Below are 17,232 nucleotides of genomic sequence, written 5' to 3' on the forward strand. Positions count from 1 at the left end.
ACAGAAGGAAAGAAAGAAAAGAACATACACGTGAAGTTTAGGTGTGAAAATAAACTTTTGCCTTTGTGTATTGTAAGACAACAAGGAGGAATGACTGCATTCCCAACCTTGGTGTAGAACAGAACCATTTTATAAATATTTAACATTCTATAGGACTGATTCATATATTCTCACACAACTCTGTAGCAAGGCTGACCCACACTGCCGACATTCTACATATCACTGAGACAGGGAGGTGAAATTTTCCTGCTTTCAGTCTAATTGTCTTTGACAATTGCAGTGCCTAGTGCTACACTTCTTGTGTTGTATTTAAAAACAGGGGAAAGAATAGAGACTTGTTCATTAAAGATGCAGTATCCCTGGTTCACAAAAATGTATCTGGCAGGTTCAAAATCGAATGTCAACCAAAGGTCTTTGCAGAGTGGGAGATTCAGTTCATGTATTGACTAGTCCCCAGTACAGCTGCTTCTTTTGAGTGTAGGAATATTTCTGGCTCTGTGTTTACTAATGTGCTTCATATATGTATAAATCTGCAAATGATTAAGGAACAGAAAGCTTTTTATCTTTCAAAGGAAAGTGAAAGCAAAAATACTTCAGGTTATGTATATATGTACAGATAACTATTGTATAAACACATGCACACATACAAGATGAAATGAAGTTAGTGGTGTAAGGGGAAGGCATGTTGATCTTCAGTTCTGGAGCATATGGTTACCAGGAGTTTTACCTACGTAAATCCCATTGAAATACCTGGGAAGTGCAAAAGTGGGCAACACACATGCATTTCAATGGATCTTACGTAGGAGATTTTCCTAGTAGGCTAGTGAAGAAAGCTAACATATACAGCATATACTTTAGAGATTAGGATAAGATAGGCATTTCTCAAATCAGAAGTAATTCGAACTGATGAGCGTGGGCGGCAATAAATGGTATGAACAAACTTTAAAGTCAACTTCAATGTTTTATTTTTGAGATCTCGCTTTAGAAAGGAAATATTTCAATTTCATAGAATGAGGTCTGCATTGATTTGAATGAAACACATAAGCTGGTCCTTATAACAGTCTATTCAAAGTTACACACATTTTCAGGCAGCAGAAACCTTTGTTTGCAGCTTTTGACATGTAAACACATTACCATCTACCAACATCTGTTGGAATTAATTGGGGTTTTTACACTAGATTATCTCCTTTCGAAAATTGCCTAGCAAAGTATTACGCCAGCCCATATAAAATGACCTTGTACTATTTTACAGAGCATAGCCCCTGGACAGATGAGCTAGCTTTCCCAGATGGTGCTTTGCCTATGTGTTTTACTGGGAGGTTTTATTTTCTCCTTGATGGGTTTGAAATGCACAAGAAAAACCATTTTACCCATCTATCTGCATTTGAATAGAATACAAATTGACTAATAGAGAAATATTTTGTGCAAAAGTAAATAGCCTTAAACTGCTTTCACATTCCATTGATCAGCTCAGTCAGCAAACTTTTCACTACTATCTTTAATGGTCTAAATATTTTGGGGAAAGAAGCATGCCAGAAATGTAGAGCATTTCTGTATAAACTCATATAAAGGTCATGATGCTGCATTTTGAATTGGCCTTGATAATTTGGCTGGCATAAAATTGTCCCTGCTTTTTCTGTTCTTGGAATTGTTATTGTAGTTGAAGAAGAAGCCTCATCTTATGCAAATAAATGGTGGTTTCTATTATTATCTCACCCCCCAAATTTTGATAGGCTACTACAGCCAGCATGCAATAGTTGTCTACCCCAACGTATTCAAAGAACATTCCAACAAGCTATCAGGCAGGGCTTTGTTGTCCTTAACTAATTACCAGTTGTACAGAAGGAAGAGTTTGGCAGGTGCAGTTTCAATTATCATGTAGATATAATGGTGGGAGAAGCTGAAACTATTAATATTCTCCCTTCTATTAAAGGCACATGAGATCTGCCCAATATGGAATCTGACAATTCTTGCCCAAAGTTTTTATTTATTTATTGTTGATACAGAACCCATAGTTCTGACCAATGGAAAAAGATAGCAGATACCTTCCTACAGAAGCCATTTTAAATCCGCAGAACACTTTTATATGTTGGTCATATTGATTCCCTCACAAAAGCTAGTCTTCTCTTTCATGGATCATCCAACACCTTAGAAGCTTAAGTCAGGATCCATTTCTTTTGTATTGAAACATATAGGGTACAGAAGGAAATGTAGCAGCATAAGAAAAGAATGGCCCTATTCACATGGGATGCATGAAAGCAGTTGCTTCCAACTAGCATAAGGATAGTTAGTTAAAAATGAGCAAATGGGGTCTGAGCACACTGGACAAAGGCTGTGCGATTCCATTTATCAGTGAACTTCCATCGGCAGGAACTGATAGAATATTATAGCTTGCTTCCAGTTGGTAGGAAGATAGGGTAAACAAAAGTATTTCCCTCATGTTATGTAAAGCATTATAGCCACTAGCTGCAGCTAGCTACCAAGTGGGATGAAAACCTAATCCCCTGGTGCTTGCATCAATGCATCAATGGATTCAAGTGGGTAGGTGTGGGTGTGTGGGTGTACACATACACACACACTTTTAATTCTTTCAGCTTCATCATTTTGCTTTTTATATTTAAAGCTAATTGAAATAATAATTACCTTTCCCAACATATATGATGTAAAATGGGAGCCAAAATGTGACCTGAAAATTCTATTGAAGTAGTTTTTAATTTTATTTAGTGGGCTATGGGGATAGAAAACTTTATATTTTATGTGGTCATGTATATGACATTATGTTTACTTAAGTTTAGTTAATAATATTGATTTAGTAGAAAGCATAGAATTTCTGGTGTGAGCATGAGTTAGTTCTTCAAAACATGCTTGAATCTTTCAAATGAGCACAGCTTGATAGCAAACACAAAACGCAATGTGTAAAAGATGAAAAACAGATCAGCAATCTGCATCAGCAAACCTGTCTGCAAGATCAATGTGAATCATTGGGAAACGGGATACTTGGGCTTCACAAACAGAAAGGAAGATATAATAGAAGAAATGTAAGAGTATTGAAAGGCAAAAAGGAAGGCATTCACTACTTGAAAATGCAAAGCATCTTACTTAACTATATCAGTGAAAGGCACTGTGTTTTTTTAAAATACACCTTCTGCCTTAAAAGCAACAACACTAGATTTAGATTGAATAAAAGAATTGCTAGAATGTACATTTTGGTTTATTTGCTCTGTTCTTAGCCATGGATATTAAAAGAAATTTTAAGAAATTAAATGGAAATCAATAATCAGAAATAAAATACAATCTACCTACCCACTATTAACTTTCTCATCCCTAATGTTTCAACTGACTAAATGTCAAGTATGATAACTGGAAAGTAGCTTTAAAGACACAAAATAACCAGGTAACTGATTGGTCTTTTTCTCCTAAGGGCTTTTCAGTGCATTTATTTCATGTAATTGAAGGTACATTACTTAAAAGAAACATAAAATGCCAGTGCTTTGCAAGTGTTTTGCTACTCTCTCTTTAAAGTAAACAGAAAATCACTTCAAAAAAAGTGGGGGAGACTGTTCTGCTCGTGTGGCTGTGAAGGCTCGGATTGCTACAGTGCTCAGAGACATTACCAGCATCAGTCAGCTGTCATGAACAGAATTGCTCATAAAAGCATTAAAGAATAATAAAAAAGACAATGTGGAGTGGAAGCACAAAAAGAACAAAAAGCCACACATGCTAGCTAGTCTGCCTTTCCAGAAGGAAGACTCAGCAACATTTGCCCTCTCTGGACAAGGAGGGAAGAGGTAAAAGATATAGATGGGCTTCACTCGAGAACTGAATCTTCCTCCATCCCCTCCTTTCCCTTCCCTTCCCTTAGATTGAAATACTAAGCACACTTCCTTGGGAGTTAAATCTCCTGGAACTCTGGGCAACTTACTGAGTAAAACGTTCATAGGGTTCCATTAAAGTCATTAAGGAGGTTAGCATCCTAGATGTAATCCAGCTTGTCCTCATCTTTACTTTGCTTTCCAAAGAGGAATTTAACAAAAACTGAGGTAGAAATAAAATGGTGGGCACATTTACCCTAAAAAAAAGAGAGAGACAAAAATGGAAGAGACAATGTACACACAACCCTCCCCCAGCAAAAAAAGCAAAAAAAAATTCCTTCGTCTTTTGGAAATGGAAGATGAGGAAGAAAATTGTGATTGGAGGACTTAAATTTTTCTTGCTTTTTTTGTTCGGTTACTATCTACTGCATTGCTGCAAACAGCTTTGCAACCCACAACCTTTCTTAGTGACCTAGAATGATTTTGTTCTATTGATGCAGTGAAATAATCAAGACACTACATCTCTAACCATGGTATAAAAGCCATTGTAGTCTAAGGTAATTTGCCTCTCAGAGTCCTAACTAGATGTTGCCTTTGACTGTCTCAGATGATTACTTAATTCGACAGGGTGGCTTTCTTGCCGTTGGTGGACTGTCTACCAATGTGTCACAAAACTGTCAAGGACTTAAGGACTTCCACACACTACTGCCATGGAAATTCTCTTGTTCCAATTTGATCCCCAATATTAAGGGGGGGGGAGAGAAAACCATTTCCTAAACACTGGGATACCCTCTCTGGTTCTATTTTGAAATGCTGAAAGACTCATTTATAACATACTTCAGCTTGCTCCTGGATACATTCAAAATATTTCTCCTTGCCATATTTTTTTCAACTGTTGAGGTAAACATACATACATATTTAATATAAAGTAACATTGAAGCCTATCCTATTAACTCTCAGCAGTACATAGTGCTTTCAACACATTCCTTTGAGGTACTGTACAAATCACAATCACTTTCCTGAGTTTTTTTTCTTTTTTCTTTTTTTGCAGACAGAACATTAAAAGAAATGAACTGCAGAAATTAAGGTCCAGATTACCATTACCCTGTTTTACCTGTTCTTAGTTTAGTACTGCAGAACAGACAGGATTGAGGAATACTGTTGCTCTTAGTTTAGCCAAAAAACAAAACAAAACAAAACAAAATAAAAATGTAGTTCTCTGTCGCAACGCAACCATTCATTTCTTTAGTCCCATAACATTTTGAAGTTAAAGCTCTTTATATTAGCACATGCCACCAATGTAATTGTGAGGCCAACAAAAAAGAAAAGAAAATGAAAAGAAGGGAGGGGGAGAAAGCACCACTTCAGGCACTTGACAGCAACTAAATCTCGAGAACAGCAGAATGGAATCAACACACAGGGTTCATGTCCTTCTAAAAATCAAGCCACTTGGCTCCTTGCTCCACGGCGAGAGTGTGTTGTCTAGCCTGAAGAGAATGGAGCATCAACAGATGCTTTCTGTCATCTGTGGCTTTTCAGATCAACAGCTCTTGTTTGATGCAATATTCCTTCAAACCTACACCTGGCTCTTTTGATGCAAGGTGATCATTGTCCCCCCTCCCCCGCACAATACTCTTTCACAATTTTAACTCTACTGAAGAGGGGTTCCATGCCCTATGTAACAGGTTTGTGTGTATGTACGTGTGTGTGCACGCACCAACATTCATTACATTTTTTTTAAAAAAAGACTTGTCACTGACTACAACCAAACATTTTGTTCCATTCAACATATGTATCAAGCTCTTTTTGAGATATGCTAGGCTGTATCTTGCAGAAAGCATTTTCAAAGTCTTGATATGTAATGGGCCTCAACTGGCTGGGCATAATGGCTGAAAGGTCTGTGGCTGGCATGGCATGGAGTGGGCCTACTACCGCTTCCTGACACAAATGAGCAACATCTAGTCCAGAAAAGCCTTCCGTGCGCTGGACAAGCAGTGCAACCTCCTTGTCATTGAGACAGTAATTGTGCTGTGAGAGCAGTTGTACTATTATCTGGTGCCTTGCTGTGCTGTCAGGAAGTGGGATTAAAAGTCGTTTCATGAAGTACCTTCGAAGAGATTCATCTATTTCTTCCGGTTTACTGGTGGCACAAATTACTACTATTTGGTCCTCAGCAGAAGTTAGCACAGTGTCCAGCTGCATAAGGAACTCAGTTCTCATTCGACATACTGGACTGTGTTCTTCATTCACTTGGGATGAAAGTAGCACGTCAATGTCACTAACAAAAATCACTGAGGGCTGGCGACACCTTGCCACAAGGAAGGAGGCATGAACAATTTTTTCTCCTTCCCCTATCCACTTTGTGACAAGACCAGAGCCAGTGATTTTGAAAAACGTGGCTCCCAGCTGGCTAGCTATACATCTGCCCATTAATGTTTTGCCTGTTCCCCGAGGTCCAAACAAAAGGATGCTCCGAGGTAGAGCACTCAGCCCATTGAATGCATCTGACCTCAATACTGGCCATAAAACCTCCTCTTTAATGACAGCCTTTACCAAATCTAGGCCAGCAATGTCATTCCAGTCCACAGGAGGTCCTTGGTTGATAATCTCATTGGTTACAAGGTCAATGAGGTGTGCGTCAGTATTTTTCAGTTGCTCGTCAACAGAGTGGTTGGATGAGGTAGCTGCACGAAGTCCTGGGCCTTGCATTGGGTGAGGAAGGAGTTGTCTATGCTCATCACTGTGTTCATTCATTACTGGAGAGCTGTACTTCCCAAATGGCTCACTTGCTCTTGACCCAAGTGAATTTTTAGCAGTGCTGTAGGAAGGGGGTGTCAGAGCCCTACTGGACTGGCTGAATTTCCTTTGCTGTTCAGAAGCCATTATCTGTTTTGTTGGCTTAAATGCTAAGGATGGTGGTTCAGCACTCCTGTCAAAGCCATTCCCTCTGTTGGCATTTGAAATGCTGTTGTCGGGCATCCTGTACATAGGACTTTGTGTAGATCTCTGTTGGCCATAGCTGTAATTTCCATAACTGGAGTCCATTTCTCCTTGTCCTGCCATATAGAAAGCTTTTCTTTTCAGAGAACTTGCTGAACTGTTTGTCAGGGCAGAGGGTGCAATGGGCGTTAAACCATGACTCTGGTAGCTGTAACCAGGTACTGTAGTAGGGGGAAGAGGAGTTGGAGCAGGGATTCCTGAAGGCAGATATGCTGAAGGAGGAGGAGCACCACCAGGGCTATATCCAGGCCCAACAGCACTTTGAGGGGGATAACTTGCAGATGGATAGCTATAACTGGAAAGATTAGACGTTCCATTGTAGCCTGGTACTAGGGCTGGAGGGGGTGGTGGAGGTGGGGGTGGTTGTAAAAGCCCAGAGCTATGCAGAGGGGATGGATGAGGTGAAGGAAGTGCAGGTGTTGGCTGGCCACTATAACTTGTATGCAAGTAAGATCCATTGTATCCTGTGGCATATTCCTGAGATGGGAGCCCTGAATGCAGACTGGGTACCGTATGACTTCCACATGTACTACTAGAATAACTAGATTCTGTCAGGTTACTAGCCACCCCAGGTGAACTCCCTATACTGGCAGAGACATCTGCTGGAGGGAGGGCAGTACTTACTCCAGCTTTGCTGGCAGTGATAACATCTGGGACACAGTTCATGGGATAAACACTCTCAGAGTTCAAAGAAGGCTGCCAGGGTTCACTTTCACTCTTGCGGCCATTCACCAGCCCTGATGGAGGCTCTGAGTAGTTACTTAGGATAGGCCGTTCAGCTGGCCCTTCCAAAATACCAGAATACTTTTCTGCATATTTTTTCAGCAGATTTGAGGCAGTTAGAGCAGAGATGTCATCATTAGCCCAAGCATACTGGTAGGTGCGTTGCAGGTGTCCACGGTAAGCTTCTACCTTGTGGGCAGGAGACCGGGTTGTTGAAGTGATGTCAAAGTGCTGCTCTGGCCACTGGGCATGCTCTGGCGTCCACTGCATCTTCAAGCCTGAGGATTGGGGTGGGGAAAACAAAAACAAAAAAGCCAAAATTAACAAGCGGAAAATACTGTTGTAAAGGCATCTAAATACATCCACTTGATTTCTTCATTTATAGATATAATAATTGCTGTGCTTAAAGTCAGCAGATTATTTATACATCCAAGCTGCCTGTAAAAAAAAACAACAGATCACCAGTGGCACATTTTCTTGAAAAATATATACATGCCCCTCTCTTAAAATATTCTACTTACAGTACAATCCTAACCATGTCTACTCAGAAGTAAGTAATAGTGAATTCAGTGTGAGATACTTTCATGTAACTAGGATTAGAATTGCAGTCTGATTAGTTGGGGTGTGGGAATATGTGATTTAACCCAGCTGGATGTTTTAAAAGTGTAATTTGGTACATTTTTGGTATTCTGAGCATGGATTCAATGTTAAGTAACATGTTTCATACCACAAACACTCTATCTTCCCTCATCAGTTTCAGTTTTAAATTTTAACATTTTTTAAAACACACACACAGGGCGAGAGAGAGAGAAGAGAGAGAGAGACATGACACAGCTGACAGATCACATCTAGGATACCTTTCTTATTTGGTACTGAATACCTAGTTAGCACAGTATAATGCACCCTGCGCAGAACAATATGACACAGACATAGCAGGTCATTCCATAATCCAACTCTCATCTAAAGTGGTCCACGACAGTTTCAAATCTGCTTCGTGGAGTGCAGCAAAGCAATCTCCCAGGCAGCGCTCCGTTGCTTTCATCACACAAAGCCTACAACTCGGTATGAATTACAACTGGCTGCTCTCTGCCTCACAGTTCTGTTGTTGAGGCACTGGGAGGAAGGGTGGGGGGAGAAGAAAAGAGCAAAGCCCAAGCATCACTTGTCTGCCTGCCTTTTTCACTTGCTCTCCTTTCGCCTCCCTCCCTGTTCCAAACTCTCCCTTCCCCTCTCTGCCTCTAGGGTACATAGCAGGTGGGGTGAAACGAGAAAAGGAAGAATTAAGTGTAGTCTTCTTGCTAAAAGTTCAGCAGAAAAAGAAGAAGTGCTGGCTGTAAACAATCAGAGAATACTTAAGTAACGCAGTGTGACCAATGCATTAGCACAATTAACCATGCCAGGGAGAGAGAGAAGAGAGATACTGTATTTCTTTAGTTGTAATTTGGTAAGCCATTCCAAATGGCAAATAGAGTTCACCAGCATTAAAAAAAAAAAAGCTTCTTCAACTCTTACCTGTGTATCGCAGGCAGCATGAAGGCAAGCCTCAGCAATATCTTGCTCGTTTTACAAAAAGTGATTTTTCCCCCCCACCAACCTGTCTTGTACCCTTTGGCACAGATTCTCTGATAAGAAGGCTTAGAGTAAACGAAGCATTTGTGTCACGGGTTCTCTTATGAATTCTGCGGTCTATTTTTGACAGCCTGTAGCCTCCTCATCTTGCTTTTCTTCTTCCCAAACCCCTTTAGCCCTCCTTTGCCTGACTCCAGAATCTTGACATGACCAGTTTAGCCCCGCTGAGCTAGACCTAACACAGCATACAGTTTGGTAACAGAATGGCATGTTTATTCCCTTCTGATTCCTTCTTCCTTGTTTGCACATCCGCTGCACCAGACACAGGAAGTTAATTAGCAGCATGATGCTGTGCTAATTGTGTTAATTTACAAGGTTTTAGTCAAAGAGAATCATGCCAGGGCTGGCACTGCTGTCAGGCTTTCAGCTTAATGATTAAGAAATACTGAAAACAAGGTGGGAAGAATTGCAGTAATTACACAATAAATTAATAGAGCAACAGGATTAATTTGTAAATATATTTTATTGCAGTTGTGCTCATTTGTATTGGGATTATTTAGGACAGAGTTTGTTATTGAAATTCACATAGGTTTTGGGTTTTTTTTTACTAACCCATGCTGTAATTTGATCTAAGAATTTCAAAGAGCACTTGAGGTTTACCAGTTAGTATCTAAAATCATACTTTGCATAAGAATGTGTAAGATGTGCTCTAATTTAGTTTTATCTTGACAAAGATGTTGCTAACTGCCATACTTTCAACCCACATTTTCAAAATCAAATTTTAATTCATGACAGTTGGATGTTCACTCCTTCATTTTAAGATAAATCAGTAAACCTATAGTAAATATGAGGATTTAATTTCACCAAGAAAAACAGGTAAATAAATATGACAGCCATACAAAACAATTTAACTTAAATAAAATAAAATAGCCCCCCTTTTAAAAATGTTTTATGTTTTTGATTTTGAGAGACTACAAAAACAGAGAAGGCTTCTGATTCCTTATGCATAAGCTAAAATATTTGAACAGATTAATGCTTCAGTTGTTATGTATGGAAGGAATTTTTTTTAAGAACTTTAAAATTTATTCATCTGCAACCTGCCAAGCAAATGATACAAATGGTATGTAATCATGGGTATAATTTACATCTGCAAAGCTTAATTGGTAAAACATTAATTCTGGAGTTAACAAAACATGCTTTAACACAATGGCTGCAGTCTTCCATGCATTTGTGCACTTGCCCCATTGAGGGAAAATAATCTGAATGCAGAACACAAGTTACTACTAATAATATATGGCATTTATGTAGAGATTTAGAGTGTCCAAATTGCTTCACATGCATTAATTTCTTGCAGTTTTCATTACTGAGCTATGTTGTAGTAGTAATAACAATAGCAACAACAACAACTGTAATAACTATATTATTATTCCCATTATGGGACTGAGATAGTGGCTTACCTAATGAGTTCATGGCAGAGGTAAAATGTGAATCAGGGACTACCTGATGCAAACAGTATGCTGCACCAAATGCAGTGTGAGCACAAAATGCTATAAAGCAACTGTGTGGGGATGCATTGAAGCCACTTCCTCAAATGGATCAGTGCCCACTATATTCTTGTACTACTCTCAATGCATTGCTTATAAATGGTATCAGTGTTATGAACCTGAAACTTTTGAGAGTTTTGTGCACTACTTAGGCAGCGTAGGAGCAGCAATACAGAACACCACCACCCCTTAAAACACATGCCAGATTGTACTGTCAAATATACAGTGGTACCTCAGGTTACAAACTCAATTTGTTCCGGAGGTCCGTTCTTAAGCCAAAACCGTTCTTAACATGAGGTGTACTTTCGCTAATGGGGCCTGCCGCTGCTGCTGCCTCACGACTTCCGCTCGCATCCCAGGGCAAAGTTCACAACAAGGGGCATCTACTTCTGGGTTAGCGGAGCTCGTTACCCGAAGCATTCGTAAGGAGGACGGTACATGACATGAGGTTCCACTGTACTGCCTTCTGGTGCAATCTGAATTAGAACTTCTGTGCATTTGCACAGATGTATAGGCATAGTCTGCATCTTATAGTAGTCACTGGTAAAAAAAAAAATCTCATTGATTTTAATGGAGCTACGCAATATTGTTTATCACACAGTAACTATGGGGTGGGGTTGGGGAACAGGGGAATGCAAAAGTTATTGTTTATTGTGGAAACACTCTAACAAAGTGAACATGCAAGCCTGTATTATGTTAAAATGTTTAGTATGGCATATCAACTTTTTAAAAACTGGTGTTGAAAAGCAATTAAGTTTTTTCCTGTATTTTCATTCCTCTGGTATAAATAATCACATGCATCAAAACTATTTATTTGGCATAATTACTAGTTAGCCCATTGGTTTCAGATTACTATCCTAGTTGTGAATCTGCTCACTGCACAATAATTGAAAGTTTATTTATTGAGTACCAGTACATTTAACACAGGCTGTAAAAGCAGCATTTCAGAATTACAATATGAATTTAAGGAAACAGGAATATCCTCATAACCTAAACGTAAGCATTTGTTCTACTGCATTACAATTATTAGTGTGATTTGTAAATTAAGAGTTAACTATAAAGCTATTATCCATAATAATATAGAGTGCACTACAACTGCCTTATCAAGTTCAAAAATAAGAAATATTACTGGTTATGGTGTTTGTTTCGTTGGCCTCTATGAAGTTGTACTGGTCAAATATTTTGGCAAGCAGCAATATTCTTTAAAAATAAGAGACATCTGGCAATCCTTTTATCAGCATGGCAATTGTGTTTCGGATAGAAAAGGCAAGCTAAGCAAACCATACTAAGGAAAAATACTAAGAAAGAAAATTAAGGAAGTGTTATTATAAAGAGCAAAGATATGCAATTGTCCATATCTGGACAAAGAAAACATTCAACAACAGCTTTTCAGATATTATCAAATTAAAAAAAGATTCTAGGGATATGTGTGTGTGTGTGTGTGTGTGTGTGTGTGTGTGTGTAGACAATACTGTTGCAAATTCGTTTTTGACTGTTGCATTCAGTATTTTGTAGTGTCCTGAACTGTTGTATGGATTATGATTAGACCAATCAGGTTTTTAAAAAATATTTTACTCCCTTTTATTTAATTTTTTTGGGGGGAGCTATTTCAAAATACTTCATGCTTTTCAAACATCATATACCATGTGCAAGCAACTTCATAATTCTCTCTCTCCCTCCCTCACTGTGTCAAAATTAACTGAAAGTAAGCGGGGGAGGGGGAATCACAGTTAAAGGCTGTCAAGGCTTAACACATCCCTACAGGACTTGTTTCAGAATCACAGCACATATGGGACCTAATCCTGCAAATGCAAACTGTCAGTTTTTCAGCTCCAAAATGACTGAACCTGTCCAGAATTTAATGTGAATCTAGAGAAAAAAGCACCTTGGTGATCATTCCGTTCAGTATGAGGCATAACAAGATAATATTTATTTTGTTGTTTTAAACTAATATAATACAACACACTACTACAAACATATTTCATGCTGAGGGTGTTCAAACTTGTTTTGAACTGTACAAAGTATCTTGACTAGCTTTTCTGAATATGCCTTCAGAGCAAATCAAGGCAAAATAAAACAACTGCCTCTTTTCTGTGTTCTATACCTTGTTAAAGGACTCTGCTCACCTGTACATTCCATTCCTTTTAACCATGTATACAAGTGTTGCATTGAAAGAGCTGGCCCATTGAATTAAATGCAAACTAGTAAAGCTGTAAATAAGATACACATCCATCATCCATTAGAATACATGCTTTGTTCATGAACATACCTCACCAAAGCTTTGATGTCATCTCCAAGACCTAGAGTTACCTGACCTCTGATCTCTGGAAACAACACAAGCAAGTACAGTGGTACCTCGGGTTACAGATGCTTCAGGTTACAGATTCCGCTAACCCAGAAATAGTACCTAGGGTTAAGAACTTTGCTTCAGGATGAGAACAGAAATCGCGCAGCAGAAGCGGGAAGCCCCATTAGCTAAAGTGGTGCTTCAGGTTAAGAACAGACCTCTGGAATGAATTAAGTTTTTAACCCGAGGTACCACTGTACTAATTTCTGACAATGTGCTTCAGGTTAAATATCCACTAAAAAGTAGTCACTGGAAATAGTTGCTTCTCATGTGCACTCTTGCATGTGATGTGGGACATGAAACATATTGGGTGGAATTCAGTGTAGTGCTATGGCAATAGCACTTGCCTGATGCACTTTCTTCTTGCCCGATGGAACAATCTCCCCTACTTTCCTTCTGTGTGCTGTTCTGGGCATTCTTTCAAAACTCTACAGCGGATTTGGGGGAGGAGAGGAGAAAAGCCCCACTGTACTACTGAGGGTCCTTTCACTCGCTTCCGCTAGTGGAATGGGTTAATTACATCTGGACAATCAAGCTAGTAGACTTCAATATAATGAGGAAATGTGTAGAGCCATTGTTAGATGCAGATGCATATCTAACACATCAACGCTTCTGTCTGGATTCAAGCCTATTTAGAAACTAGCAGATATTGCTCAGTTTTGGACCCATGTTTAACAAAATGGCACACTACACTGATGTAGCATTCATTTTGTTCTACTAGACAGCTGTACTCTTTCTGTTCTTCAAGTATTAGGAACTATTGAAAAGACTGTACATCTAGAATACTTACTGTAATAATTACTCTGAAGTGATTGAATGCAGACACCTGATTCTATATCAAAGGCGAACATCCATCAACTCAGATGAGGTCCCAGCGCTCAAAGATGTCAAGTACTCTTAAGTGTTAGGCTTCATTGAGTTGAAGATGCTCAAAACCTTTAAGAATCAGGTCCTTAATAGAGACAACTCTGGTTCATAATCCTGTGCTACCAGAAGACAGGGACCAAGTCTTGCATGTGATATTTCTCTCTACAAGGTATACACCAAAGAGCAAAGAAAAAAATATATACTTTCCCCAAGGATTTGGCAGTTGAATGATTACCAGCAAGAGTGCACTCACACTTGCAATTTGAAACAACTATAGTTTTCTCCCACACTGACTTCTAGTGTAGCATAGTTGACTAGAAAATGAGTGATGGACTGGAAAGTCCCCTGGTTCTTATTTTAAATCAGTCATGAACTTGGTTGCCTTATGTCAATTTGTAACAGGTGGATAACAATACAAGTTTGATGAAAGGTTTACAGGACTAATGCAAGTGAAGCATTTTGAGCAATTTGAAAAAAATACTGTATAAATATGTAATCAGTACTAATACTGTTATTGTTAATACTGTGATGGGTAATGTTTATGCAGCCATGTCTGCTGTAAAATTTCCTTTGCCCATACAAGAGAAAATATAGTCATTATGTTATGCAAGTAGCCACGGCTGCCTTTGAAAAGAATATTCTATTAAGCTATTTGTCCTACCAAAAGGAGACCCATTGCTGCTGGCTCTTCCAGCACTTAAATAAATGCTAAAATTCTGTATGTCACATGGAAAGCTTATAAGAGCTGATGGGGAAATCCAGCAGTAATTTTAGTATTAAACTGTTAGTATTTGATCGTTTGGTCCAAGAAGGCATAATAGGCCACCTTGCTGATGCTAAGCTGGTTTGGGCCTAGTCAGTGGCTGGATGATGGGTAACTACATGTCCCCAGCTGTGCATTCTGTGATGGAGGAAAGGAAGAATCTAAACCAATAATAATAATAATAATAATAATAATAATAATAATAATAATAGTGAAACCAAGTCAAAATAGTGTCAAAATGCTGTGGCGACAGCAGTTGGTGAACGATTAGCTTTGCTGTGGCATCTGCCCACTCCTCCCATTTTCAGTATATTGTAGCAATGCTTGTTTTTGGAAAGCCAGGTGAACAATGCCCCGTCGGTGCCACCCTGTCAACCGCTACTGCACTGTGGATTTTTTTAAAACTGAAAATTGAAATAAATGCATCCCTCCTGAAGGTTAACCATTCTGGAATTTGCAATTTGAGTTTCCATCAAAGGTATTCATACATACCCACTGAAGATGAGGAGCCTAATCTAGACATGTGACTACATGGAACCTCAGTGGCTTTAAAATGGGCATGTTGCAGGCTTTATCCACTTCAACTTAGAAGGCCCTGTTTGCGAAGTACATGTGAAAGCAGACATATGTTTACTACAAGTAATCTCTCCAATCTGAAAGGCACTTACTTGCATGAAAGTTTTTAGAATTGTAGACCACATATTGTTCCTTCCCGCTCTAACATATTTTAATATGAAATGCACACCTTATTAACATTAACTATAATGCTGTTCTTTATTTTGTGTGGTGTGTAAAGGGACAGCTTAGAACACTATACAATGCAGACCCTCCAAGTGTCCCTATTTTCCAGGGACACTCATGATTTAGAGAAGCCGTCCCAGTTTCTGATTTGATCCTGGAATGTCCCACTTTTCCTTAAGGTGTCCCTATTTTCATTGGAGAAATGTTGGAGGGTTTAGAGTTATCCAGCCCCCAAGGGAATCCTGTATAGGGAAGGTATTTTTTAAATGTTTAATGTTTTCTTACATTTTTATGTATGTTGGAAGCTGCCCAGAGTGGCTGGGGCAACCCAGTAAGATGAGTGGGGGTATAAATAGTAAAATTATCATTACGGTATGGGATGTCCCTATTGTCATTGGAGAAATGTTGGAGGGTATGTACAATGGTGTAATTTCACGAACACGTGCAGGACCGCGTTCATGTAACTGGCTTCCTCCTTCTACCATGCTCTAACTTTACACAAGTTTTTTATATTAATATTCCCCCCCCATTTCCCTTAAAATATTCTTAATAATAGAATACATCTTCAGCTCTGTAGCCCTTCTGAATGCCAAAGGACTGTAGTGCAGTGGTATAGCATCTACTTTGCATGCAGATGGTCACAGGTTCAATCCCTGGCATGTCGTGGAAGGGCTTGGGAATTTCCCTTATCTGAAACCCTAGATAACTGCAGCCAATCAGTACAGATAACACTGCGCTAGATGGACCAATGGTCTGATTCAGTATAAGGCATCTGTAATGGTTCCATGAAAGTTAACACTGAAAATTTAAAATTATTTTCCTCTCCGAACCAAATAGTTTAACTTGATACTGACTACAGGGAACACATATAGTATAATATCAAAGTGAACCAATTGGGAGCTTGTAACTAGTTGCAGAACAATTTTGAAACCTGTACACTCCACATCCCAATTATCTAATTTAAATACGGTCAAATGATTATTCCTTTTAAATCACACTTTCACACCTCACGACTGCCAATTATAATACAATTGCAGCAAATTACTCTCATCCCCATCCTCCAACCCCTTTCTTCTAATATACATGGCTGAAGTTCTAACAATCACAAAGGCAATTCTGCCTTAAACATGTTTAGCACGTATTGTAGTAAGTCTCATACTGCAAAAAAATCTCTATCAAATGAAGAGAGAGATTGACATAAGAACAAAGTAACAACTGAAACAAAGTAATGGGATTAAAATGTACCTCAGGCATTGTTGATTTGTCTTATTGTGAGCCAAAGTTACTGAGTTGGTATATATGGATACAGGCAGTTACTTATTAAAATGATAATTTTCATTTAAAGACGGCTATGGAAAGGCAACGTAGTTCCCACCCAAATAAGTTCTATATGAATACAGTAGTTAAGTTGCTCATGTTTGCTACATGGAAAATTGTTGTGTGCATTTATACATTAGGACCATTTAATGTGTTTATTGAAAAGTTTTTTTGCCTTGGACATGGCCTCCTCATTTTCTCATAATCTAAACCTTTCAATTTATCCAGTATTTGTTTTACATTGACCCGTGAGCCAAAAAATGGCACAGCCTACACACTATTAAGCACTTTTGTCCCATTGATTTTAACTGGAGTGTTAAACATGTGTTTAGCATTCTTCCATTGAAATCAATAAGAAGTGCTTAATTTTGGCTGATCATTCCCACATATAAGGCAAGCTGTAATAAGTAGGATTAAGAAACAACAATGGTGTAGAGGCTAAAGACAATTAAAACCTCAAACAAAGTAATAATGTTTGGGGTACAATATCATTCAAGATAAACACTAATTTTAATATTTGTGTACCTAATCATACTGAAAGGAAATCAA

General features: G+C 38.7%; 1 protein-coding gene and 1 long non-coding RNA gene across 7 annotated transcripts in view; one reads left to right on the forward strand and one right to left on the reverse strand.

Moving 5' to 3' along the window:
- Window positions 1-17,232, forward strand: part of LOC310703232 — a 403,937-nt gene that overhangs the window by 14,087 nt on the left and 372,618 nt on the right. Inside the window, exon 3 of one of the 4 annotated variants that reach the window (XR_014524022.1) lies at window positions 4,864-4,955. The exons of the other annotated variants lie outside the window; for them this stretch is intronic. This is a non-coding gene — a long non-coding RNA (uncharacterized lncRNA). Of the gene's footprint in view, window positions 1-4,863; window positions 4,956-17,232 lie in introns of those variants that run through there. 4 annotated transcript variants of the gene reach the window in all.
- FIGN (fidgetin, microtubule severing factor) overlaps window positions 1-17,232 on the reverse strand; it is a 123,103-nt gene that overhangs the window by 1,731 nt on the left and 104,140 nt on the right. For 2 of the 3 annotated variants that reach the window (XM_083493890.1, XM_083493888.1), the window contains one exon: window positions 1-7,813. This exon is cut by the window's left edge and continues 1,731 nt beyond it. In XM_083493890.1, coding sequence (XP_083350016.1) covers window positions 5,565-7,813 — 2,249 coding nt within the window. In that variant the 3' untranslated portion in view covers window positions 1-5,564. Of the gene's footprint in view, window positions 7,814-12,774; window positions 13,151-17,232 lie in introns of those variants that run through there. The other variant, XM_083493889.1, reaches the window with a different exon arrangement.

This window comes from Podarcis liolepis (genome assembly GCF_965112155.1).
Source record: "Podarcis liolepis genome assembly, chromosome: 1".
Classification (NCBI taxonomy): domain Eukaryota; kingdom Metazoa; phylum Chordata; class Lepidosauria; order Squamata; family Lacertidae; genus Podarcis; species Podarcis liolepis.